This window comes from Sphaeramia orbicularis, chromosome 19, assembly GCF_902148855.1.
Source record: "Sphaeramia orbicularis chromosome 19, fSphaOr1.1, whole genome shotgun sequence".
Lineage (NCBI taxonomy): Eukaryota > Metazoa > Chordata > Actinopteri > Kurtiformes > Apogonidae > Sphaeramia > Sphaeramia orbicularis.
In genome coordinates this window covers 28,370,646-28,397,891 of record NC_043975.1, presented here as the reverse complement: position 1 = coordinate 28,397,891, position 27,246 = coordinate 28,370,646, and the positions used below count along the sequence as shown (strand labels likewise).

General features: G+C 36.4%; 1 protein-coding gene across 1 annotated transcript in view; it reads left to right on the top strand.

Annotated features, from left to right (window-relative positions):
• Positions 1-26,964, top strand: part of adam11 (ADAM metallopeptidase domain 11) — a 42,440-nt gene extending 15,476 nt beyond the window's left edge. Inside the window, 21 exon segments of the mRNA XM_030122347.1 lie at positions 879-933; positions 2,456-2,610; positions 4,514-4,588; positions 4,714-4,785; positions 7,712-7,841; positions 7,844-7,877; positions 7,964-8,048; positions 8,955-9,045; positions 10,571-10,622; positions 10,991-11,090; positions 11,375-11,446; positions 11,846-11,938; positions 12,786-12,866; positions 12,986-13,036; positions 13,128-13,191; positions 13,437-13,542; positions 14,452-14,571; positions 16,807-16,975; positions 17,715-17,829; positions 23,126-23,143; positions 23,610-26,964. Of these exon segments, the coding sequence (XP_029978207.1) occupies positions 879-933; positions 2,456-2,610; positions 4,514-4,588; positions 4,714-4,785; positions 7,712-7,841; positions 7,844-7,877; positions 7,964-8,048; positions 8,955-9,045; positions 10,571-10,622; positions 10,991-11,090; positions 11,375-11,446; positions 11,846-11,938; positions 12,786-12,866; positions 12,986-13,036; positions 13,128-13,191; positions 13,437-13,542; positions 14,452-14,571; positions 16,807-16,975; positions 17,715-17,829; positions 23,126-23,143; positions 23,610-23,941 (2,070 nt within the window). The 3' untranslated portion in view covers positions 23,942-26,964.
• Positions 26,965-27,246: the final 282 nt, after the last annotated feature.

Genomic DNA, 27,246 nt, shown 5'->3' with positions numbered 1-27,246 from the left:
ACAGATCATGATGAGTTTTTCTTTCTATTCTTTTTCTTTTTTTCTTTTTCACGCACCTATGAATGAACTCTGTAACTTGCACTCTATTCTTATTGCACTGTAGGTCTGTTGGTATGTATTGTGTACATATTCTGTCATTTTTATATTCAGTATGGTGCAAAAGTCTTACACAGCCTTTAGCTTTGTTGTTTTTTGCAGAGTTGCAATGGATGTGTGTCTTTATTTCAAGAAATATGCAGGAAATATGAGCACAGTATTGAAACACACACAAAAATTCAGAACTTAACATCTTCTGCAGGTAAGGTCAATATTTAGTGTGGCTTCTATTTGGATTCAGTGAATCTTCAACTCTCGTAGGTCGACTGTCTGGATGTTTTATTAAATTATTTTATGTTATATTACACAGCTTCAGTATGTCTTTTATGCTTTTCTCTGTCCAGATGATTCCATAGAACTTCTACAATATATTCATTTTCTTCTGAAGTGCATTTTTGTTTTTAATGTTGTTTCTATATTTGTTGTATATTCCAGTTGTACAGATGCTACTACAAAGACGGAGAAATGCATATGTGTGGTCCTTGTCTTGTTTAAACACCAAAGCTTAAGACTTGTGCTCAGTACTGGATATATTTTTAAACGTCTTTATTATTTTTTATTATAATTTTTTTTGTACTTTTAATTATATATATTTTTCAATATTTTGAGCTTTGATTGTTTATAGGCACTGATTTATTTCTATCTAAATGTTCCTTTTATTATATAACACACATAGAATTGTCGTTTTGTATGAAACACACATAAATACACCTGCCTTGCTTTAAGTTCATTTTTTCTGTTAATATTTTTATTATTTGTGTTTTTTTCCTGATGCCCACCAGGACCACATTGTGTGTCGCATGCCAGACATCAAGCTGTTTCCACCTCCCTGTCCAGGTAAGGTCATGTTGATGTTTACAGTGAAACTTCATACACACTGATTTACACTTTGTCCTCTTGTCATCCTTGAATTGTAGCTTAAGCCATAGTGCTTAGTTCACACTTGTTTTTCAAATCAGATTGTTTGTGTTTGGCTGATGTGATGTGGTCAAAATCAGACTTGAAAGCAAATTTGTCACAGACCTGAGCTGACCCATGTGGACATAGGTTTCAGTTTAATATGGGGGGGGGGGGGTTTCCATCAGACATCAAACACTTGATTTCAGCTTCTCTTGTGCATAATTATTCACTCATTTGTGCCCTTTCTGCATCAGTTTATGGTAAAAATGTCTTCATTTATGTAATGGAGAAGATGTGCATGAAACATTCACATCAAAGATAAATCTATTTTTTTTTTTTTTTTATCACCTTGGGTTTTTGTTTTTTTTGTTTTTTTTTAACAAACAACTGGTTATTCCAGAACCAGCTGAAACAACAACCACAAAAACTATAAAAGTAAAAGGATATATTTAAAAAGATATCTTATTACCCTGGATTTTGATAGCTCACATATGTTTCAGTAACATTTATGCTCACTTTCAATTCTTTTAGCAAATTCCTCATATCTGTGTCCCTGTTGATCACACTGTTAAATCTATATCTAACATTTTTAGTGTTTTGAGTGACTCCCACCTGCAGTTCTCGAATCACACAAGTTCTGATTGTCCAACATAATTTTAAGTTTGTAGTTTCATTGCAATAAAACCAAACCTATGTGTGATTTGTCAAAGTGGAAATGGGAGTCACAGACGAGCAAAACAGAGATCTGGTTCATGTTTTTCTGCAGTCTGAATGTAACCTATGTCAGTCCCAGATGTTCTTTACTGGAAACCAGAGTCCTGTCTTTTAGCTCTGTAATATGTATATATATCGTATCATATTATACTGAGGTATGCTTCTAAAAAGGACAGATTTTTATAACATTGCAAACATCCCTGGATTGATTTCAGTTATACTTTTTCCTAAAATAAATGTATTGGTCTGTTTGAGGATTCTGTGGTTGTATAATATTCGACGGCATGTTGATCTTTGTCCTTGAAATCTTTTTTTTTTTTTTTTTATCTTTTTCTTCCTTTCCTTCCCTTCTTCCATCCTCCTCAAGTTGTCCAGCTGTCCTCCTTGGCCTTGTGAAATGTCTCATTTGGTTGCATCCTCTTCTCCGCTTCTCCTTTTTGTCCCTGACACTCATCTCTTTCTCTGGATAGCCCCCCCTCCCCCCTCCCCCCTCCCCCCTCCCCCCTCCTTCCTGTTATCCAATCCCGGCGGTTCCTCCCTCCTCCCAGCCTCCTCAACCCTCTCTTCCCCCTTTTAGCCCATTATACACTTGCCTTCACTGGCTGTGTGATATTGATTTCTCCTCTAGATCAGTGGACTAAAATACATGGTTAGATCCATCCCTGTAGTGATGACTAGACACTTCTGGCTTTCTCTCACTCTCCAACTCTGTCTCTTCATAATTTCTGTTGTATCTGTGTGTCAGGATGCTCTGTGAACGGTACAGCAGCACCAGACAGCCACAGCGAAGGAGACAGAGACGGAGACCCGGAGGAAGACATGGAGGCGCTGGATGGAGACGATCAGTCTAATGAGGAGAAGTCTGTCCTTACACAAGGCCTGAGACGGTCAAAAAGACAAGTCAGTTTTCAAGCAGCCTCTGTCTGCCAGTACAAACACCTCCATATACGCCCGCGGAGGGCCTGGCAGGACATGTCATGTGCATTTCAGAAAGTGTCACCAAGATGAAAACAACAGCGCAACATTTTACACAGTGGAGTGAAAGTTTCCACACATTCTTGGCTTTGATACTTATAAATCTAGAATCTGGACAATGTTCAACTCATGTTATTTAATAGCGACATGCGTTTTCATTTATAATTTTAAGTATAAAAAATTATGTTCTGCGCATGCTGATTCTATACACACAGCCTGGCATGCATTGTCACATGTATTTCTGCCATTTCCATGACACATAAAGTAGCTGAACCTAGACCTGACCAACTGAATCAGCCCCATATCATAACACTGCCCCCACAGGTTTATACTGTTGGCACTAGGCATGATGGGTAATCACTTCATCTGTCACTCTGGAACATCAGACCACATGATCTTTTTCCATTGAAACACAGTCCAGTGTTTATCATCTCTATCAAACTGATGGTTGTTTTATAAATGAGAAGCTACTCACTGTATTTGTTAGGATTAAAGAACCTGTTGCAGCTGAAACATATCAATCACAGCACTTATTTTTTTGGCCAGGCTGTGTATATTACATCCAAAGTAATTTATAGGATCATACATTTATTGTATTGTAATAGTTACCTCCGCCAAGGAGGTTATGTTTTTGCCAGGGTTTGTTTGTTTGTTTGTTTGTCTGTTTGTTTGTTTGTCTGTCCGTTAGTGTGCAACATAACTCAAAAAGTTATGGACAGATTTGGATGAAATTTTCAGGGTTTGTTGGAAATGGGATAAGGAAGAAATTATTAAATTTTGGTGGTGATCGGGGGTGGGGGGGCCCACGGGGGGGGGGCACTGATCAGCCTTGGCGGAGGTCTGCGCTCTCCGAGTGCTTCTAGTTTTGATAATGGTTTTAGTTTGGTTTTTAGTAACACTGTACAAACCAATTTAGTAGCTGAGAGACAGAAAAATTACACAGAACATGTCAGGTAACGCAAAAAAACCCACAGTAAACACGCTGTAAACACTAAGAAGACCAATCAAAAAACAGACACACCTAATATGTCTACTACTCTCTCGCTGAAGTGGCATTGAAAGTTAAAGTTCAATCTGGAAGTTTTTTGCTAAACACATGAATAAACCCATCTAAAAACAGTCTAATCTACACTGCAAATTATTTGGTTCTTACTAAGATAAAAAAAAAAACAACTTAGATTTAGAAGTGTTAGATAATTTATTTTATTTTAAGAGTTAATTTCTTATTTTAAGTGTTCATACATCTGTAGACACGCTTATTTCTACATTTAACAATATTAATTCAAGAAATCTTGTCAAGTGAAATTATCTTTGAGGACCTTTTTCTTCAGATTTAGTCTTATTATCATGTCTGTAGACACCCTTTTTTGCAGTGTAAGAGTTGTTTGCTCCTGGTACATGTGATGTGATGTCACACTTCCTGCACCAATCAGGATTCTGTAAAATTAAATCAAGAATGTACTGAATGGTGAAACATCCACCTCTGTTCTGATTTACCTGGTTATTCATTGCTATTTAACTTTATCAATCAAAACTTAGATTAGAAAAGTGCATTTATCCCATGATGCTGCAGCCTGTCTGAAATGCAGAGTAATAATTTACTAAATGAATGAGTGATTACTTTGTCCTAAGTTGTGCTGCCCTCTCAAGGACAGACTAGAGTTTCACTAGCATCAGCATGTGTGTGTGTGCCACTCAGTGTGAGTAATAGCTTCACCCGCTGACTTTGTGTGTGTGTTGTTTATCTGAGTGCATTTGTCCTGTGTGAAGGTTATTATGACAGCTGGCTCAAAAACCTAGCTGTGTGGATGTGTTTTGCCCTCATCAGGTGAAGCGAGGCCAGCGCACTGTTCAGACCGAGACCAAGTACATCGAGCTGATGGTCGTCAATGACCACGAATTGGTAGGTGTCGATCAGTTTTGTCATTTATTACAGTCATTGTATTGCATGTCTGTAGCTGTAGCATGTCTGAGTGTGTGCAATGAGTAGATAAGGCAGTAATATCACACTGTTCCTCCTCTTGGCAGTTTGTGCAGCTCCGTCGGTCGACCACTCACACAAAGAACTTTGCCAAAGCGGTGGTGAACATGGCTGATGCGGTGAGAATGTGTTTCAATACTGTGTAATACTAACTATGTACCAGTCTCAGGAGGCACTTATGAACTTTGTACGCCTTCCATCTATTTTTAACAATGACATTCTCCCAAAATAAACCCGTAATAATGTGTTGGGAGAGTTCATCATTTTATTCCACTCAGGTGCTGCATTGAAGTTAGTGTGGGACACTTAGGTCATTCCTCTCCACAGCCATCAGACTATACAACTGTTCTCAGTGCCCACCCCCCTACCCCCTGTATCACACCATGTGCATATGCAACTATAATGTAAATATGTAAATAATATGTAACTGGGTGCTTCAATGAAACTGGCCCCTAAAAACAGGACAAGGGGGTAAAAATTCAAACCAGATGTAAACTATTGTTATGAAGTAAGTTTGGAAGCACTTTGGGTCTATTTTAAAAATAAATATTTACTGAGATAAAAGAGAGACTATTTTTCAGATAAAACACATTTTTATATAATTTTTATATTATTTTCTATAAATTTTCTACTATACAAAAATAACACGGTAAAAAGGACACAGGAATTATGCACTACTATTTTTTTAAAATATCTTTTTATTATCAGGGCGACACGGTGGTGCAGTGGTTAGCGCTCGTGCCTCACAGTAAGAAGGTCCTGGGTTCGATTCCAACACCAGTTGACGGGGGGTGGGACCTTTCTGTGTGGAGTTTGCATGTTCTCCCCGTGTCTGCGTGGGTTCTCTCCGGGTACTCCGGCTTCCTCCCACCATCCAAAGACATGCACTAATAGGTTAATTGGTTAATCTAAATTGCCCATAGGTGTGAATGTGAGAGTGATTGTTTGTCTCTATATGTTCAGCCCTGTGATGAACTAGCGACATGTCCAGGGTGTACCCCGCCTTCGCCCCTATGTAGCTGGGATAGGCTCCAAGCGACCCCCATGACCCTAGTGAGGATAAAGCGGGTTCAGAAAATGAATGAGTGAATATCTTTTTATTCTCTCACAGGTACATTTTGGGAATCGAAGTAATTATGCAAGGCAGAGTGTTTCACAAAAATGGCTGCTGTTGCAAGATTACTTATTTAGATTTGTAACGTGAGTGGACACAATGGGTTACATGCGAAATGTGGAATGAGACTGCCGATTCATGAAAAACCTGCATGTCTGGATTAGAAAAACCACTAGAATCCTCAAATTTAACACAGTGTCTTTATTTATAGAGCTATATGAGACCATTTCAAACCATGTTCCAGATCAAATGCACTGACACCTACAGGGGTTGGACAAAATAATGGAAACACCTTACATTGTGGCATCATAGAAGGTGTTTCCATTATTTTGTCCAACCCCTGTAGGTAGCTTTTCCTGTCCCAATTTTGGTCCTATTTTTGGCCCCAATATTTGACTAAAATTATTTAAATTGTGGACGGTTCAGAGCAAGAGTATAATTTTTTTTTTTTGCATTAATCTGAGGTCATCATTAGGTACATCCTGATTGGAAATATGTCTAAATTTGTCTTTTATTATTGGGTCTAAAAAAGCTGGCAAAGTGCCAGGTTCCAAAATGAACCAAGTTTCATAGAAGCACCCAACTTTTTTCTTATCTTATCTTATCTTATCTTACCTTACCTTAATGTACTGAAGTGACCAAAAGTAAACAATTTCAATTCAATACTTTATCCAAACTGGCGTAGAAATAACAATTTGAAGTCTTTCTTGTCTATTTACTGTGATATTTGGCCAAAACATGAATCCTCCTACAGACTTGCTTTAATGATCCTCAGGTTTTTATTATTTCTTACATTTTAACATATTTGAAATATGTTAATTTATGTATTGAGAGGTTCCTGGGTAAGCACAGTGACAGTTGGAAGCATTAAAATATGGGATCCTATTTATGTTCTCACAATACTGTAAACTAAACAAAAAAAGATAAAACTATATTCTGTTGCCACTCTGGAGTGTAAAAAAAGAAAAAAACAACATCTGATAAGAGCAAAAGGGACAAATGGTAAATATGCACATTACGATTTGCTGAATAGGTTGAGAAATAAAAAAATTACTATGTAAGATCAGAGAGAAGTTTGTGATAAGAACAAACTAAAAGCTTCTATTTCATCCTATCTGGCCTAGAATACAGATTACACTTACATGTCTCTACAGTCGGTGACCCATCTCCCAGCAGTGTGAGGGGGTTGTACGGTTATGCAAAGCCTGATGTATTGTGTATGATCCGTTCATGCATGTCTATGGTACGGCCGGTTTAATGTGACGAATTTAAAGTGCACATAATTCACTCTGTGTGCCCATGTCCTCTGCTGTAACATCAGCACGGGAAACCCTTCGCCGAGAGGGGGACAAGCACGGTGATGTGGGTTTCCGTGGCAACCAGCTGCTGGCCGAGTTCTCCCACTCCATCCTTAAAGCAGACAGATGCAACTGTCACTGCTGTCGACAGCGATGATTTACAGAGGACTGAATGCATAATGTTTTTTAAGGAGGGGATATTTTGGTTTGTCTGCAGTGGATGACAATGTGCTGAGTTGCAGTTCCAAGCAAATCCTATTTTTTTCTCAACATTGAACACAATACATCTATTTCTGCAAAATATATATAGTGCAGTTTTTCCTATTGTTATTCCACATACACAAAATTTAAAGAAGACGCTTCTCCCACAGCACCCCCCACCTCTTATACAAGGTTCCTGGGCTCAATTGTGATAAATAATTACCATTCAACTGAAGCTCTTATTAACAGTCGGTCATTCACTTGATGTTATGTAACAGCGTTGTCACCTCTGGATACCTTATCTTTTTGTTTCCATTTTTATTCCAAGTATAATTTTCTATGACTAAACATGACTGAAGAGGGAAAATGGGTTCTCTGCACCACCCCTCTTTTGCATACATCGCTCATGGTTTTCCCTTTTGATGTTGTCAGATCTACAAGGAGCAGCTCAACACTCGCATCGTGCTGGTGGCCATGGAGACCTGGTCATCTGAAAACAGGGTGGCTGTGGGCGATGACCCTTTGCTCACCCTGCGCGACTTCATGAAGTACAGGAGGGAGGGCATAAGGAACGCTGTGACACCGTGCACCTCTTCTCGTATGTCCAGTCTCCTGCTTATGGTGTTGTTGATATCATTTGTTGTGTCTTCTGTTGTATTCATCTATTTCCTCCGTTTCCTGCAGCGGTAGGACGTTCATGAGTAGCCGAAGTGAGGCAGCATATATCGGGGGCATCTGCTCACTGACCAGAGGAGGAGGCATCAATGAGGTGAGATTTTTGCTCCTTTTACTGCTTAGATAAGACCGATTAGCATTTTAAGTGTTCGTGTATCTTTTTACTTTGAGTATCAACATTTAACACCAAAAACAACAAGGAAAAACATAAAAATAGAAGAAAAAAATGTATTTGAAAAGGAGCAGATTGAGGTTCAAGTTATATACCGTCCCCCACCACCACCCCATCTTTTTCTTCTGACCACAAAGTCCCATGTCAGCTCCCCAAAATAACTTACACAATAAATTCTGACCAAGCCTGCACAAAAAGCAGAAGTGTTATACATATCCAAATAAAAACTGTCCATTTCATAACAGTTTTACACATATCAAAACTAAACTCTGTCCATTTCATTGCAGCATTCTTAAAGCTCTCCATTTCTTCCATATTATATATTACATTGTATATCATAACACCTTTTCCATAATCATATAATTTCTTGTACATTATATACATCATGTAATAGCAGATTATATATTAATACACTATACACTGATATAGCAACATTATAAAATAGTTATTGTATTATTATGCAATGTAAACACAAATAACAATACATATTGTAATACATTATTTATAAAAATATAATATACATTATTTGCATTATATTGTAATACATTATATATTAATACGTTCTGCAATGCTATAACAATATTTTGACATAATTATGTATACCTTACATAATAAAAGTACACATTACAGTAGATTGTCTATATCATAATAGAACACATTTAATTAATACTCTCATCATATTTTCTTAACATATTGCTTTTGATGTTTTTTAAAATGTTTTATTTGATTTAATTACCTTCATTTCATTATTTAAATTGTTCCATAAGTGTTTCTGTGAGTCTGGAGACTTTTCCCTTTTAGTTGTGAATTTGTTCTGTTTTTCTTCAGTTTGGCAGCGTGGGCCCCATGGCCATCACACTGTGCCAGAGCCTCGGCCAGAACATTGGCATGTTAAGGAACAAGGAACGGACAGCCGCAAGTAAGACCCAAAGTACTGTTTCCAGCACTGAATGATGGTGGGTTAGATTTTAGAAGTTTGTAGATTCTTTATTTCAGATGTAGGAAGTGCTGCACTTAAGGAAAAGTCTTTCAGAGTCTTTATTTTTCTGACAACTTTTTACTTTTACTTCCTGCAATTTAACACAAATATATGTACTTTCTTTTTAAATTTCGCAAACAGGCTCATGACTTTAGATTTCATGTCTTCAAGGTAGATTATTTACTTTTTGCACAGATTTATTCAGTCAGGAACAGTAAGACATAGATAGCATAAACTATGTTGTACGAGGGCCGTTCAATAAGTTCATGGCCTCACCCAGAAATACTGGTTGTTATAATACAGGATGTTACATTCTTTCGTGATGGGATAGTGATGCTTGAACATCGATGGACCAAGTGCATTGCTGTAAATGGAGATTATGTTGAAAAATAAAATATAAATTATCAGTCTGTGTTGTTCTGTTCTGGGTGAGGCCATGAACTTATTGAACGGCCCTCGTATATAAGAAGTGCATATCACACATTACAAATGAAGCAATGTAAAAGATGCAACAGACAAGACAGGGAGACTTGAGCACAGAGCTGTCGTCTACTGAATGAGTGTGTATCCTATAGAAATGTACAAACACTTTTTTACTTTCAGTCTTTGAGTACATTTCAGTCCTTGTATGTCACTTGAGTAAAGAAGCTCAACCAGTAATTCTGCTTTTACTGGAGTATTTTTGCACAGTAATCTGTACTTTTACTTGAGTGAAGAATCATGTACTTTTACATAAGTACAAGTATAGTATAGTAGTGTAAACATACTGTATTACAAGTAAAGGTTATATCCAGTTTTACATACATATAAACCTGAGATTAATAGAAGAGGAAAGAAGTAGTTCTCAAATACAGATCTATTTTTAGTTTTTGGACGCAAACTTTGATTTAATGTATTAAAATGAAACCATAGGAGTTCAGAGGGAAAACATCAGTGTTTGGTGCTGCTCTTAGTGACTCACAGACCTCTAAAATGTGAGCTGACTTTGTTAAGGCATCAGAAACCAAAAAGTCTTTTCATCCTCAACAATGTACTTCACTTTAAAAACTTGGTGTCTGTTGTGTCAAATCTTTATCTGGAAAGACTTTATTTAGCTCCAGAAGGAGAATGCTGTACTCCACCCATATGGGAAAACTTATTCCTTCAGTTTATCACCAACAAATATGTGTTTTTTATAGAAAGTGGATGAAAACTTCCAATGTAAGAAGTAAGCTGTTAGATAAATGTACTAAAGTTAAAAAATGCAAAATGTCCCATTTAGATATAGTGAAGTAGAAATATAAACTCAGATAAAATGGAAACGGTCAGCTACATCACAGTAAATATCACTCTCCATCACTGGTTTTGAATTTATCAGGGGGCAGCTACAATGTCATATTGAATGTACATACTACGCCATCATGTGGGGACATTTAACAGTGCAGTACCTTAACCTTGAAAACTATTTTTTGTATCTGTGTGTCAGGTGACTGCAGGTGTCCAGACCCGTGGCTCGGCTGTATCATGGAGGACACAGGGTATGTCCTCGATTACCGATATGATTTCTCAGCATTTTTAGTAATACTGGGTCAAATGCAAAAAACTTTTAGTATTCACCTTTTAACTTTTGATGACTTTTTTGTACAATGGACTTGAGTGTGTCACATCAGATTCAGATAAGACTTGGGGTGTAAGTGAGCCACATAGACATGAAAATAAACATATAAAGATGCCACCTGTTCCACCAGCATAGTAAAAGGTGAATGCAAAAAGTACTACTAAATTAGCTGTACATGACATTTAAGAGCTCATTCATTAGTATAATTGGTTCATACATGAGGCTCATTATGTTAAGTAATAAATATAACAGTGAAGTGGTTTCTGTTTTGTGTCTCGTGCTGATCAGCTACTACCTGCCAAGGAAGTTTTCTCGCTGCAGTATAGACGAGTATCTGCGTTTCCTTCAGCTGGGGGGAGGCAGCTGTCTCTTCAATAAGCCCAGCAAGGTGAGAGATGTTCTGTTATTATCCAAGAACCTCATATAGGTGGTTAATTCAGTTTGAGGTGTGAAAATGGCTGTGACAGAGTTTACTGACAAATGTGTGGCTCCTTTTTTTCTTATAAAACCCACATCTGCTCACCTTACAGACCAGGATATCCAGGGATTCAGGATTTAAACATTAAAAATCACTTGCATTTCTTAATGTGATCAGTTCAGGAATACAGAATGAGTGCAATAATAACACTAGTATTCTCATTTGTCATCAGTATTTTTTTTTTCTTTCTGTAGTTGTTAGATCCACCAGAGTGTGGCAATGGATATGTGGAGATGGGAGAAGAATGTGACTGTGGATCAATGGTGGTGAGTATATTCAAGACTAATTTCTAAAGTTTGCATAAATGATGGATTAGAGCTTTAATTTGTGACATTTCCACATTAAAAAATAAGCATATCTAGGCTTTTGTTGTCTTGTTGCCTTCCAATAATATTCAAATTCAGAGAAATCTGTATTTTCATCCGCAATGGTAGTGAAAATAAAAATTCCCATGATCCCCTTCTATGGAATTAGTTTAGATTAGTGTTTTGATTGAGAAACCCCTATCCGCAGGAATTTAATACTGTATAAAACTGCTTTTACAAAATCACTATACTGATATGTAAAAGTTTACGAATGTTATCATGGACATTTCTTAAGATCGTCCAGTAAATTTGTATGTAAATGTAAGCACAGATAAAGTGTAAGTCCTGTGTTATCTGTAGGAATGTGCGCGGAGTGGAGCCAACTGCTGCAAGAAGTGCACTCTTACCCACAATGCCATGTGCAGCAATGGGCTCTGCTGCAGAGACTGCAAGGTGAGTCACTTTTGTGTAACTTTAATGTATTACAGTTTGGAAGTAACTCGCACAACACTGATTACAGATTACTTGTTGCTGTTATTTAAAATTAATCCCTTACCTTACAGTTTTACTGGCTCAGAATTGTAATGCGTCACATGACTCTTGTACTACTTTTGAATTACATACAGACTCTTGTCATAAATGGTGCATTTTTTTTCAACATTTTACATGTTTTAAACATGGGCGCAGCACCGAGGATGCCGGTAGAAAAATCCACAATTGATAAAGAATTCTAACTAGTCATAGAAACGTTAGCTTACCTTGTCTTTGCTGATCACAGGGATCATGCTAAGTAGCTTCTGTAAAGCAGGGTTAGGGTTAGTAATGAACATACGTCCATGTGGACAATGTTCTGTCTTCTTCCATCTTCACCCATTGGCTGAACACCAACAGGAAATGGAACTTTACAGATGCATTTTTGATTCCTTAAGGTCTCATGGTCTCGCTGTTTTGTTTTGTTTTGTTTTGTTTTTTTTTTTATTTGAGCAATTAAATTATGGGCGAAAAATTTTTTGTAACACAAGTGCTATTAAACATGTACCGAGTAAAAGATTACTGAAAATTGATTAGTAATGCCTTACAGTACTGTATTATGGCAAAAAGTAATCCATTACTGTAGCACATTACTTTTGTAATGTGTTACTTCCAGCACTGAGTCATAGAGTCATGAGTCAGTGTTCAGTAAGTCCTAAATGACTGTGCTCACTTTCTTTGACTCTTTCCACTCTGACATTTAATTTTCCTTTTCCTTCCTTCTGCTTTCTTTATTCCTCTCCGTTCATTCTGTCTTTTGCTTTGCTAGTATGAACTTCGAGGAGTGACATGTCGTGATGCTGTCAATGACTGTGACATTCCTGAGACCTGCACTGGAGACTCCAGCCAGGTAGAGGGTGCCACCACGTATCTGTGCATTCCAAAAAAAAAAAAAATTTAAATCCGACCCTAAATAAGATGAAAACATATTACTTTTAGCTATTATACAGTGTTTTCTTTCTTTTGCAGTGCCCTCACAATGTCCACAAACTGGATGGATACATGTGTGACGCTGGTCAGGTATGACTTAACTGAAGTTATCTACCAGTTGTTATTGGCTCTTGTCACATTCAGTGAATTACACCTCTATTCTGCTCACCTTCCTCCTCAGGGTCGTTGTTATGGAGGTCGCTGCAAGACCAGAGATGGTCAGTGCAGGACTCTGTGGGGCTACAGTAAGTTGAGCTGCAAAGTGAAAGAGAATTCACAATCTAAATGTGTATATATATATATATATATATATATATATATATATATATATATATATATATATATATATAGCACATATTAGTTTACCAGTGCATGTGCAGCATTAAAGGCAGTATTTCCACTTAAGCCAAAATGCATCTTGAAAATCCCAATGCTGCTGTGTTAGTTTGTGTTTTCAGAAGTATGAGTGACTCTGTTTTTCACTTTTCAGACTCGGCTGACCGGTTCTGCTATGAAAAGCTCAACTCTGAAGGTACAGAGCTAGGAAACTGTGGTCCGGACTCCAGTGGCCAGGGATGGGTGCAGTGTAACAAACAGTGAGTTGTAAAAGCATCAGTGGTGAAATATAACTAAGTATTCATACTTTGTTACTGTACTTAAGTACATTTTTATCTATCTGTACTTAAAATAATTATGCATTCTTTTGATTTTACTCCTTTACATTTTGCAGGAGTTATCTATACTTTCTACTCCGCTACATTTCTACAATTTATGCCGTTACTCGTTACATTTTACAAACACAATTTCCTCAAAATATTGCATGAAAAAATAGTTATCCTACTGATTGTGTTGTGGCATTGTTTGCTATTGCCAACCAATCAGGTGGCTCTGTTAGCTCTAATGATGGCAGGGCATGTGTTTGGTAGCAGCATGAGCAAGTGGACTGGCATGATTCAGTGAAGAAGACAAGACTTTCAACATGGACCCAGAGCCAACATCGACTGAGCCTGAGCCTGAGCCCTCCAGCTTTGGATTAGAAAGCCTTCCTTGACCATATTTAAGCAAGTTATTTGAATTCAAAGGAGCAAAGAATGGCTCCTGGTGTTTTCAGTGTATCCCATGCCTGCCTCAACCCAAAGAATTGTTGGCGTGTAAAAGCTTTAACTTAATGGTAAATTAGTGGGTAATACCTAGTAGATAACTTGTCGTTCGTACAGTATTGCAGAGAGCGTGCACAATAAATACACCAACCTTTTCAGTACACACTTACTGTATAGTTAACTGTAATTATTACTAGCAGTGACATCCCACTGAAGTAAGATTGTTGATGTAGTACTTCTACTTTTACTTGAGTATATATTTTGCAGCATATTTGTACTTTCACTTAAGTACTAAGCTTCAGTATTTCCTGCACCACTGAGAAGCATACGATCTTAAAAACTAAAACGTTTTTGAGGTTTGTTTTTCATTGTTTTTTTATGTTTTTTTTCCCTTGTTTCTTTCAGAGATGTTCTGTGTGGTTTACTGCTGTGCACCAATCTGACGATGAAGCCGAGGTTTGGCGAGCTGCAGGGAAAGCCCACCAGTCTGACCATCCACCATCAGAACAGATACCTGGACTGCAGGTGAGGCAGTTTTCAGATTTCACCAATACATTATCGAACATACCTGATCTCCTAGTCTTAATCATACTCCGAACATCAGACGCCACATCTGTGTTAAAGAAAATACAGCAGCAACGTCTTTCCTACAGTTTGATTAAGACTAAAATATTAACTTTGATTTTCTGTAAAAAGAAGGAAGTTCCTACTTAAAAGCTGATACATTTCATCTGGAAAAAATATCTTTCCTTTCTCAGAACGAGTCACTTGATTGAAACTTGCTCTGTTTTTGTCTGTGACCTGAGGAATAACTATTAGTGGACTCATATCGACTCTGTTGGGCGGAAACCTCATATGTCCAAAACGGTCATTTTTCAGGAAACTGGAAAAACGATGTATATTCTAAATAAATGAATGGAGTTAACGGATGTAGTCAGAAGCCATTGGCCCCACTTTTCATTAGTTAAATATTTCTAAAACCATCAGGCCAATGTGAAGACTGACCAATAGAATCGTTCTATGACAAGAAAAAGAAAAAGACCAAAAATGGACTTAAAAGGTTTCTATCTGACAGCGATGATATGTACTTGTATTGCTTCCTTAATTTTTATTCATCACAACTAGTATACTATTGTTGTGGACAGAATGTGAAGAATTTGAGGGCATATTTGTGATAAACTTTTATTTGCTGTATTTTCTTGTTTTTGAAAAAAAAATATATATATATGAACTTTGTTTTTCTTGCCCTGCATTTACATAAATTTTCAATAAAACATACTGACAAAAAAAAAGAGGAATTATCTGAAAAAGCTGCCAGACTTCCACTAGATTCATTCAAGGTAAAAATCTTCATCTTTTGTGTTTTTGTTGAGAATGACTATTACGAACTGACTGATATTGATCAAATAGTTTCAGTATCGTACCTCCTCCAAGGTCATGTCATGGATTTTCTTGAAAAAAATTGAAGTAAAAACTTTCTGCTCAAGTTGCAAAATCCTTGAATCTCTGCAGTAAATATGCTCTAGTTTTCACTTTCAACCTATTTTGTTTTTATGCAGTATTAATATAGACTATATGGACAGAAACATCGGGACACTATAATCCTGTTCATTTGAAATATGATCCTGATAAAAAATGTTGTATATTATATCAAAGTCAAATCAACATTTCATTGAAGTTTACAGGCTGATTTATTTGTTTGATTAAAAGCTGATGAAGTCAGATGGTTAACTGTAGTTTAACTTTTTTTTTTTTTTTTGGCGAGAAAAAAACTCTACATGACATCGTAAACAAAATGAACCACAAAGTCCAAAAAATACATTCATTGCACTTATATTAATTGTAATATGAGACTATATGATAGTATTTGTCATGATTTTCTTCGGTGTTTAACCGTGTTAACAATGAAACACCTGAAGTCACTGTGTCCCAATATTTTTTTCCCAAATAGTGTAGATCTGTTATGCGGTCCTTCACGAAAAAATTAACTGTCACAGATTGCCATAAATATACTTTTGGAGTTGAAAACCTCATATCATCGCTGTCAGGTGGAAACCTTCTAAGCCTCATAAAGTCTCTTTTTTTGTCATAAAATGATTCTGTTGGTCAGTCCTCACGTTGGCCTGATGGTTTTAGAAATATTTAACCAATGAAAATTGTTGAAAACGGCGCATGACTACATCTCTTAACTCCATTCATTTGTTTAGAATATACAACATTTTTCCAGTTCCCTGAAAAATAACCATTTTGGACATAATAGGCTTCCACCTGACAGCAATGATACTCTGTCTTTAAACTGTATTTTCTTAATAAGGATTATCTGAACTTCCTCTAACTTATTATATTTTATAGGAAAGTGTAAATTTGTTGAAGATGTTTAAAAATGTGTTTAATTTTCCCTGATTTTCACCTGATTTGAAATGGTCATATGAAGATAGTGTGCTATGGTGACTCCAAGATTCAATGTGAATTTCAGCCCAGTCCAGTAAAAACAACAACTGGTGACAATACACATAATAATGATGAACTCTAGCATTATCACAGTAGAATGCTAAATGATTTCCCTTGAATTAAATTTATTTATGGGCTGAAAAACAATTCAAGTGTGGTATAAAAGAAACAGCTTAAGTTATATACATATATATATATATATATATATATATATATATATATATATATATATATATATATATAAAAAGTTGATTTTCTTCACATTGGGAAACAGAGTATGTAATGTATTTATTAACATGTGATCCACAGGGGTGGTCATGCGGTGCTGGATGATGGCCTGGACCTGGGCTATGTGGAGGATGGGACACCATGTGGACCAAACATGATGTGTTTAGAGCGACGCTGCCTCCCTGTCACCACCTTTAACCTCAGCACCTGCCCAGGATCCTCATCCTCACGCATCTGCTCCCACCATGGGGTGAGGCTTCTCCACCTTCTGCTCCTACCAATAAAACACAACCTGAAACATTTACAGACAGAATTGAAGGCTTTGAACACGTGTCGGACAAACGGCCCACAAAACTGCCCGCCAAATGGTCCAATCCAGCCCGTGGGATGAATTTATGAAATACAAAAATTATGCTGAAGATATTAACAATCAAAGATGTAAAGTGATCAGTGTAAGATTTAAAGATCAATCTAAAGTGGGTCAGACCAGTAAAATACTATCATAATAAAATATAAATAATGACAACCCCAATTTTTTTCTTTGTTCTAGTGTAAAAAAGTAAAATTACATGAAAATGTTTACAAGTACAAACTATCCTTTCACAAAAAATGTGAATAACCTGAACAAATATGAACAACATGAAATGACTTAAGAGAAGTAAATGGGATTTTAACAATATTCTGCCAGTTACTTAATGTATTTGTAGATCCACTGTGATCTGTAAGTTGTAATGTATGTGTGTAAATAATAAACTGAGGCATAGTATTGCTAAAATTCCGCTTAATTTTCTTAAGACATTTCAGGTTGTTCATGCTATTCATATTTTAAGGAAACTTTGTAGATGTAAACATTTTCATACTATATTTTTCTTTTTTCACTGTTATTATTTTACTGGTCCATCATTTTTGACATCATATTGAGCTGTACATGACCCCTGAACTAGCATGACTTTGACACCCCTAGCTTACCCGGTGTCCTTGTGTTGCAGACTTGCAGTAATGAGGTGAAGTGTATCTGTGATCCCGACTACACTGGGAAGGACTGCAGTGTGTTTGACCCCATCCCCATCCCCACTCCACCAGAGGGTCCAGAGAAATACAGAGGTAACCACACAGTTTACAGCAGATAAACATAACAGCATGAACTCTCCCAGAGCTAGGATGGTCCTGGTATGGTCATGTACGTTTTATTTTCATTTTTAGGGATTGTATAGTTTCAGATTTAAGTTAATTTTCCTGCGTATTATGAGGACTGTCTTGAAAAAGGTAGGAAAAAAGAATACATGACATCCAATATGATGCACTACAAAGCTGTGGTATTATTGAACACCATAAATTATTAACCCTGGAAGGAAAAATAAGTTAATTTTACCTGAATTCCTTTTTGTTTTAGTTTTTGTACTGTGTTGTACGTTGTAGTTCTGATGTATTTGTTATCAACTGTTGCTTTAATCTCAGCTAAAAAAAAAAAAAAAAAAAGGTTAAACTGGTGATTTTTTTTTGTAAACTAAAATAGCCTTGAACGGTTCATGGACATACCAAGCAACAACAAAAAAATGCTTATAATGCAAATAAATAAAATACAGTAAAATATAAGTATCATCATATGCAAAGTGTACACAGTAAAATAACAGAATGAAACATTAAAGCTGCAGGAGCTGAAATCATGGGGGAAAAATGCCAAAATTTGACAATACTCATCCTCCTTTTGCAGATCTGTCTTCTCAGTCTAAATCAAAAGACTAAGTACACATACAGATGACTGAACTGATGTTGTTTTATAAAAGTGAAAACTTAGAAGAGCAGCGGAATCATGTTGAGGTTGAAACTGACTGGATCTAATCAGTGATTGGTGATTATAACTGTCAGTCACAGTTATAATGATGCCTGAAAAAACCTGTGATTAGACAAAAGCTGCAACACGGAGTACATTTTCCACAGCCCATAAGTGAAGCAGTCCTCTCATATCACTTGAATTACAGTATATTGAAAGTTAACTGTGAAATTTTTGCTGAAGGGCACAAAGAAACTATGTAGCCTAAGAAGTATTGCAGCTTTAATGCACATGTGCAATGTATATACTAAACATAATTAACAAAGCTAACAATATACAGTATGCAAAGCGTGCATCTTATTTACAGATACAGAACTTCATAGATCCCCAGGGGCAAATTCACTATTTGCAGTTTGCTGGTTGTTTTTCATTTACTGTTCCTTTTTCCCATAATTTGTAGTATTTTACCGAATTTTACTGCTCCACACGAAAGAATGCACATTATTTACTGCCTTTGTAGTTACGCAGCCACCTCCCATTCACTGACTGAAAGAATTAATATTTTAGCTCTGTCTGTTTGCCACTTCGGTGTTTATCAGTTATTATAACTAATTGCCTATAACATGGGTGTCAAACATATGGCTCACGGGCCAAAATCAGCCCGCAAAAGGGTCCAATTTGGCCAGTGGGATGAATTTGTGAAATACAAAAATTACACTTAAGATATTAAATAAGATATACTTTTAGTTCAAGGGCAACATTCAGCCCAATTTGATCTCAAGTGGGTCAGATCAGTAAAATACTAAAATTACATTATGACAATGTTTGCATTTATAAACTATCCTTTCACAAAACAGTGAATAACCTGAACAAATATGAACAACCTGAAGTGTCTTAAGAGAGATAAGTGCAATTTTAACAATGCTCTGTCTGTTCCTAAATGTTTGACAGATCACAGTGGATCTAAAAAGGCACAGTTGTAATGCTCATGTGTAAATGATAAACTGAGGCATAATGCTGTTAAAATTGCACTTACTTCTCTTAATAAATTGTCAGTTTTTTCATGTTTGTTCATGTTATTCACATTTTTTAAAGGATAGTTTTCAGATGTGAATATTTTCATAATATAATTTTACTTTTTTCACTCTAAAACATAGAGAAATTTTTGGATTTGACATTATTTATAGATGGTTGTGTTATTATTTTACTGGTCCAGCCCACTTCAGATCATATTGGGAGGATGTGGCCCCTGAACTAAAATAAGTTTGTCAAACATATGGCCCACTGGGTGTCAAACTCATTTTAGCTCAATTTCATCTCAAGTGGGTCGGGCCATTAGCAGAATATCCTTAAATAATGACTCCAAAATTTTAGCAATATGATACCTGTCAATAGATGTTTTATGTCATTGTAGACCTACTGTGATCTGGAAGTTGTAATGCATATGTATAAATGATAAGTTGAGGCATAATATGGTTAAAATTGCACTTATTTTTCCAAAGAAATTTCAGGTTGTTCATGTTATTCACAATTTTTGTGAAAGGATAGTTTGTTTTTGTGCAAAAAAGAAAAAAAACTAGAACTAACCCTAACCCTAACTCTAACCCTACCCCCCCCCTAAATCACTACCAAAATTTAATCATTTGTTCCTTGTGAAGTATCAACATATCCTGAAATTCTCATCCAAATCCGTCCATAACTTTTTGAGTTACCTTGCACACGGACGGACGGAGAGACAGACAGACAAACAAACAAACCAACGCTGGTAAAAACATAACCTCCTTGGCGGAGGTAATTGGCTAAAAATTATGATAATATTTACATTTTCAAAGACGAAAAATTTGGAGTTGTCATTAGTTATAGGTTTTTATTCTATTATTTTTCCGGTCCAATCTGCTTGAGATCAAACTGGGAGCATTTAGCCCCTGAACCGAAATGAGCTTGACACCCCTGGAATAGACTATTAGTGTATGAGCGCTGACCCTTTACCACCATCATACAATATGTCAGGTTTAATATCAGTTGTAATTACTTCATGTTGAGGGACTTTTTTAGTCTCTGTACTCGGCACTCTTGAACACTGTTTTTATTCCTGATGCTTCACTGGCTGACTCCTTCACTCCCACAGGTCCCAGTGGTACCAATATCATAATAGGTTCGGTTGCTGGTGCAATTCTGCTGGCAGCGATAGTCCTGGGGGGAACTGGCTGGGGATTTAAGTAAGGGCTCTGGCATGCCTCCGTCTGTGTGTGCTTGCCGTGTCTCTCTGTCAGCTAACACACATGCCTGCAGCTCTGCATCCCAGAATGCTTCTCTGCTTGTTGTCTGATCCATACTCACAACCAGAGACTGAATGAGGTTGAAGCAGATGCAGCCGACCTCACCCGCTGGTTTTAGGAGACAAACATCATGTGAATGAGATCCTTTTGATCATTGAGCATCTGCTATGAAATCTGAACTCGGCCATATGTTTAGTACATTATTTAACTTTCTTTGGCACTTTGATTGTAGTATCATTAATAATAAATTGTAAAAACACCTAGACTTGGTGATTGATTAGTTGGTCATTACAATTACATAAAAATTGTTGTTTGTTGATTTTTATTTTTTAATTTTATTTTTACATTAGGATCAGTCTATTGGAAATCACCAGAGGATCCAGACTGACCATCTCTGATTTACTTCATATTTTCAGAAAATAATGTTATCAGACTGAATCAGAGTTTTTAAATCCCAGACAGAATTTCAGTCCTATATCTTCATCAGAGATACTGGGTCTTTGTAAAAATGAGTAGAACAGAAAAAGATGCTAAATCCAAGAAGTCATGTGAATTATTCATGATAGATGCATGGAAAGTTCAGGAGTTGCTCTAAGGTACAAGTTGTCTTTAACTGTGGTTTAAGAAGATCCATAGATGCATATTTGCCAAATCAGCTCGTTGAAAACTAATAAAGATGGTATTTATGCGTCAGAGAACATTTGTATCTGAAGCACATCAAATTTTAATATTTATTTCTCCTGTGTTTCTCATCCATCTAATGGAAGGATCTGAACTATTTGCTGAGTTAATAATAATGTAATTTGTATTATTATTATTATTATTATTATTATTATTATTATTATTATTATTATTATTATTATTATAGTTCAGATCCTTCCATTGGATAATTACTGGAGTGATTAGTATGTTTCATTTCTTTAACTCTAACTGATGCAATGAGTAACTTCTCATTTCTGAAAACACAGTAAGTTTTTTTGGGAGCATAAAGATCGGACAATCCCAGGATTCCTCAGGCTCAAATTGTGATTGTTTAGGATGTGATGGAGTAGACTTTGTGTAGCGGTTCAACTCTGTCATCATCAGTACAAGATCTTGCTGAAAAATCAATGCAACTATGGAAGTAAAGAAAGAAGAAGAAAGTGAATGTGTCCTGTAATCAAAGTTAAAGTGATCAAACGAAATATTGCACGTGTTTTTTTTCTTTGGCCAGGCTGTGTATTTGTATTGTATATCTAAATTTGTGGCTGAGTGACTGAAAATATGATATAAATCAAAGATGGTCAGTTTCTGAGATCTGGTGAATTGAACTGGAATTACCCATTATTTAACAATTTATTATACACTTCCACACACTCTGATAACAGTTTACATTTCAGTCTGTTTTATGTCATTAAAAAATGAAATTCCTCAGGTCTTGGGCTGTTGGTTGGATAAAACAAGGTTGTACATGAAACACAGTGGCCACTAGAGGTCAGGGCACTGCAACTTAAGAAAACAAGCAAATTTAAAAAACAAAACAAAACAAAAAAACATCATCAGCTTGACAACGTATGTACTGCAAATGAAGACAGACAAATGCAGGAACACTTCACAACAAACGTGCCTGTTTTCTGTGTTTTGACTGTTTACGGTGCAGTATTAAAGTGCAGATGTTTTCTTCATTTATTTGTGCTTATGAATTTTCTCAAGTTGCACCATATTCTGTCTGTCGAAATATTTCCCTCAGTTTTGGACACTGTAGCAGCTAAAATATCGCTCAAAAACATTATGTCTTGAAGATAAAAATCGACCGTCCTTTTTTTTTTTTTAGAGAAGGCGAGTAATACAGCTTTAAAGATCAAAATATTATTTCATCGCTTTTTTTGTTTGTTTGCTTTTATCTTTGGTACTAACGCAGTCGATGAAACCGCCTGATTCTTACTGCTGCCGTTCCGACTAGATCTGACCTCGTTTCCTTTTGTTTTATTCACATTCTCCACTGCTGTTTGGCCTCCTTCTGGCTTTGCTGTGGCATGTCTGTAGCATGCAACTAAACGATAAGGCAAGCCTCAGACTGCAATCTGTAGTTTTCATCTCAGGATAGCATCAAACCTGCAGAGTTGATGCGGCTGTGGTAAATGCCCCTGTGGAGTTTAGCCTCTGGATGACAGATGATACAGAACCTTTCACTTGCGCTTTGCTTCCTTATGGCCTTGGGTTCGCTGCATGTTTTTCTTCACTCTTCTTTCTGCTCTCTCACAGAACAGGTGTTGATTTTTTTTTTTTCCCTGTGTTTCTATTTCACTTGTTCTCTCTTTATATTGTCTGGTACTTCCTCCTTCTTCCTGTCTTGCTGTGGATCCAGAAACATCCGAAGAGGAAGGTATGATCCTGCTTTTCCATCCTGATCGTTGTTTCATGTCAGCTATTACGTCTTCATGTCAACTTTATGCCATCCATTTTATACAATTCACCTACGCCTGTATCTTATCACCACTTACTGTACATTCACATATCTGCCACATACTTGTGAATCTCTTGCATTTTAACTTAATTTCTACACCTGAACCTTTACTGTATGGAAACATTACTTTATATTTCCACCATTTCTTGAATATCGCTGCTGTGTTGACTTTGTAATATTAAATAATAAAAGGTGAACACCTTTTGAAGGTTCCGTTTGTGTTATTAACACATGTATCCTCATTACCCCTTCCCCATTCCCCTTCCTGTATTTTCATTCAACTAAACTGGTGTTTCACACTGTTAAATCTAATTTCTGTCTTCCTTCTCTGTCCCTTCCTTCCCTTATCTTCTTCATCTTCTTCCTTCATTACTTCTCTCTCCAGATCTTCAGGAGTTTGAGTATCTCTCAGCTGTCCTGTCTTCTGTACACTGGGTCCAGTCTGCTCTGAGGAGACAAAAAAGATGTCTGTCTCTGCAAATGGATAAGAGCCCTCAGACCTTTCCTATTTCCTTTTCCGATTCCATCAGTGCTATATCAATATTTTCTCCCTTTGGAAGTATTATTTGCCCATTGGATGAAAGCCCAGAGGGTGTTTTCAGTCAGATCAGAATGAATGTCAGGGACAGTCAGGTTCTAAGTGCATCTTACCACCATTATTTGCTACCTTTTTGTCTTACTTTCATTGACATAATAAGACTCCTGGACACACACTGAGCCCTTAACTGAAGTGAGTCTAAACTCTTCATATTTCTTTTCCCTTCCACTGATTTCAGCTGATTTCATGCTTTACCCTTTAAATTATTTCTCGGAAGAAGGCCATATCCTTTTCATGGTTATAACTTATTTGGCAGCTGAGAGTAGCTGTTAAATCCTATTAATACACACTTAACGTATGTTAGATCATGGAGAATTCAACCAACCTGGTTGTTTGAATGCACCATCTTGTTTCAGCAAATATAACTGTAATACAAGTGTATAAATATCACCAAATAATGAATGTTGACATTTTACCCCCCTAGACCAGGGTTGTTTGCGTGTTGTTAGACCTTTACATTCCACAGTAATAGCCATAATTTGTACTCCCTCTTTGCTGCTTGTCATTATCAAACAGTAGCTCATCCTAAATCAATGCTTCTACATAATATGCATCAATGTATGAATGTATAGTTCAATCCTGCAAGGAAGCAATCGCTTGTTTTGTCTCTGTGCTGACATCCGAGTACTTTACTGCAGCCGAGCTGGATAGACAGTTGCACATGTACACACCGAATGTTTTGTCCCACTGTATGATATGTAATCCATATATGAACAATATGCATACGAGTATGCTGAATATGGGTGCTGTTGTAAATAGTGTATCATACAGTTGAGTAGTTAATACACAGCAGTGACTCGCTGCTACTCTGACTGGAAGCACAAGGCTAGAAGAGGAGGACACTTCCTGCCTCGGAGTTTGCAAGCACTTATCGGCTTGTTTTAGCGAGAGGAGGTCCGGATCTGTACTTTTAGTGTGTTTGAGGAAAGTTGGATTTCTAAAAATGTTGCCTGATTATTTAGGCTGCAGGGAATCAGACAGGTGACAAATTGAAGATAAGACCGAAGAAATTATACGCCAAAAAGTCAGAGTGTGATTACTTCATTAGATATTGTAATGTGAGACAAGATTTTGGTGGGAATGATGATTTTTTTTTTTGCATTTTCACTGAAAAAAAAAAAAAAATCTAAAAAATGGAGATAGTAGTGATTTTTTTGTGAGGTCCGTGCCAAACAAGCATGTTCCCTATATATGGAGAATATGAATAATTGGCTTCATCTGTACAACTACAATTATTTGTTTTGGTACGATGCTTGTCAAAAGTTTGGAAACACCCACTCTATTATTATTTTTAATGGACAAATGCATGTTCCTTTGTTTTTATGCAAAAAACTCAGTAATTTAATGATACGAAGATTTATTAAGCCCAAATAAATATATAAATGTACAAGTATTGATGTAGAAAAAGTTAAACTTCATGTCCACCAAAGATTTTTCCCAGTGTTACAGACTCTAACTGGGGTCTGAGCCATTAGTTTGTCCAAACATTGAACCAAAATACTTAACCATGTCTGAGTAAAACATACTGGAAAAAATATTTATTTCATATTTCATATTAACTGTACCAGTTCATCCCAGTACTGTTCAACAGGTTTAGGTGACTGAGGAGCCCATTCCATGAATAGACTGTTTTTTTGTCTGGTGTTTGTCTTGCTGGTGAAATTGATGTTGAAGTATTGAATGTATCGATAGTGAATCATCAAACTGTTTTCCATTGTTTTCCATGCATCATTCCAATTAGTCATGGTCTGTAGAGGATTTAACCTACGTGTGTATAATATATGTTTCTCCAATTGTGTTGTGAACATAGACTCGTGAAGTGGAACATGTGTTTCATCCATAATCTACTGCTGTTGCCTAAGGTGACAGTATTAAGCCTTTTGCACCTTTTGAACTTGTACATTTATGCATTTGTTTGGTCAATGTAAATCTTTGTGCCTTTTAAATTACCAGGTTTTTTTGTGTATAAACAATAAGAACATGCACATGTCTCTCAATAAGGGTAAAGTCTAGGTGTTTCCAAACTCAGGCACTGTAAACTGACTCATATGTGATCACAATTGCTGCTCCAACTGATATTTGAGGAAATTATTCAGGATTGAGATCTGAAAAAGATCACTCCCATCAGGATTTTCCTTCAAATTGTCCTCTGTCTGCATCTTAAACGACTCTGAAAGACATTTTAAAAGTTCAAGCTGAAAGATACAGTACTGACACAGATGTCGGATTAAACACGACATCTCCCTGTCCACATAGAGCCAAGTTATAAATATTCAGATCTGGCTTCCATGTATTCAGTATTTAACCTGATCTCCACTATGCTTTGTCTATGAAAGGCCTCAGAAAATTTAGTTACTGTCAGACCAGGCGCATATGATAAGCAATAAATATGTTTATTTACACAAAACATTAAGAAGTTGACTCCCAGTATGTGTTCAGTGGAAAAGAAAAAAAACCACATTCATATAGTCTTTACCTACCTATCAAGATTTAAAAAAAAAAAAAAAGCGATATCAGCAGCCTTTGAGTGCTAGTCATTTGGGGAGTCTTATATATCAGGTTGTAATAAACATACACTGCTTTTTTAACCAGTAAAAGTATGAAACTGCACAATAGAACAGGTGCCAGATGAGATGACGCACATTACACTGCCAGTCAACCTACAGTAGCATTAAAGGAATACGTTGACGTGCCGAACAGTCAGACATGCACAATGGTCTCTGCCTCTGAAATTACTCTGATTAATAGAAAAAAAAAAAAAAAGTCATTCAAGATTTATACAAAACCTTTTACTACTACTTCAAGATGCTAACTTTACACAATGATGTCTTTTAACAGCAGGTGAAGTAAGGAGTTTCTCACATCTCCACAACAAAGACCGCAAATGTAACATGTCAATATATGGCTTTAATCATACTTGAAGTCTTATTCCGTAAACACTGTATGAAACTAATACTCAAGGACAGACTTGGCTGAAAGCTCAGGTCACATTGTGTTTACCTCCACTGTTTGTGATCATATGTTGTAGTTGCACACAAAAGAATTTTGGCACCATTCATCTACGGAACTCAGCATTTTAATATAATCAGAATGAGCTTTCAATGTAAATACTCATAATAAATATTAAAACATACCTGAATACCACACTGTGTCTACTGTTTAATGTTTGTTGTGTAATTTCATTTAAAAGAATACAGTTGTGTGTGTTTGTGTGTGTGTGTGTGTTTCTATAATAATAAGTGTGTGTGTGTCTTTCTACAATATGTGTGTGTTTGTGTGTGTGTTTCTATAATAATAATACAGCAGTGGAAGAAAAAGCTTTCAGACATCTTTACAGTTTTACACAATCTCAAATATTATCCTGAATTTGTGGAAAAACCTTTTTTTGTGTTTCAGAAGGTGTGGCTGCAGCAGACAAACGCAA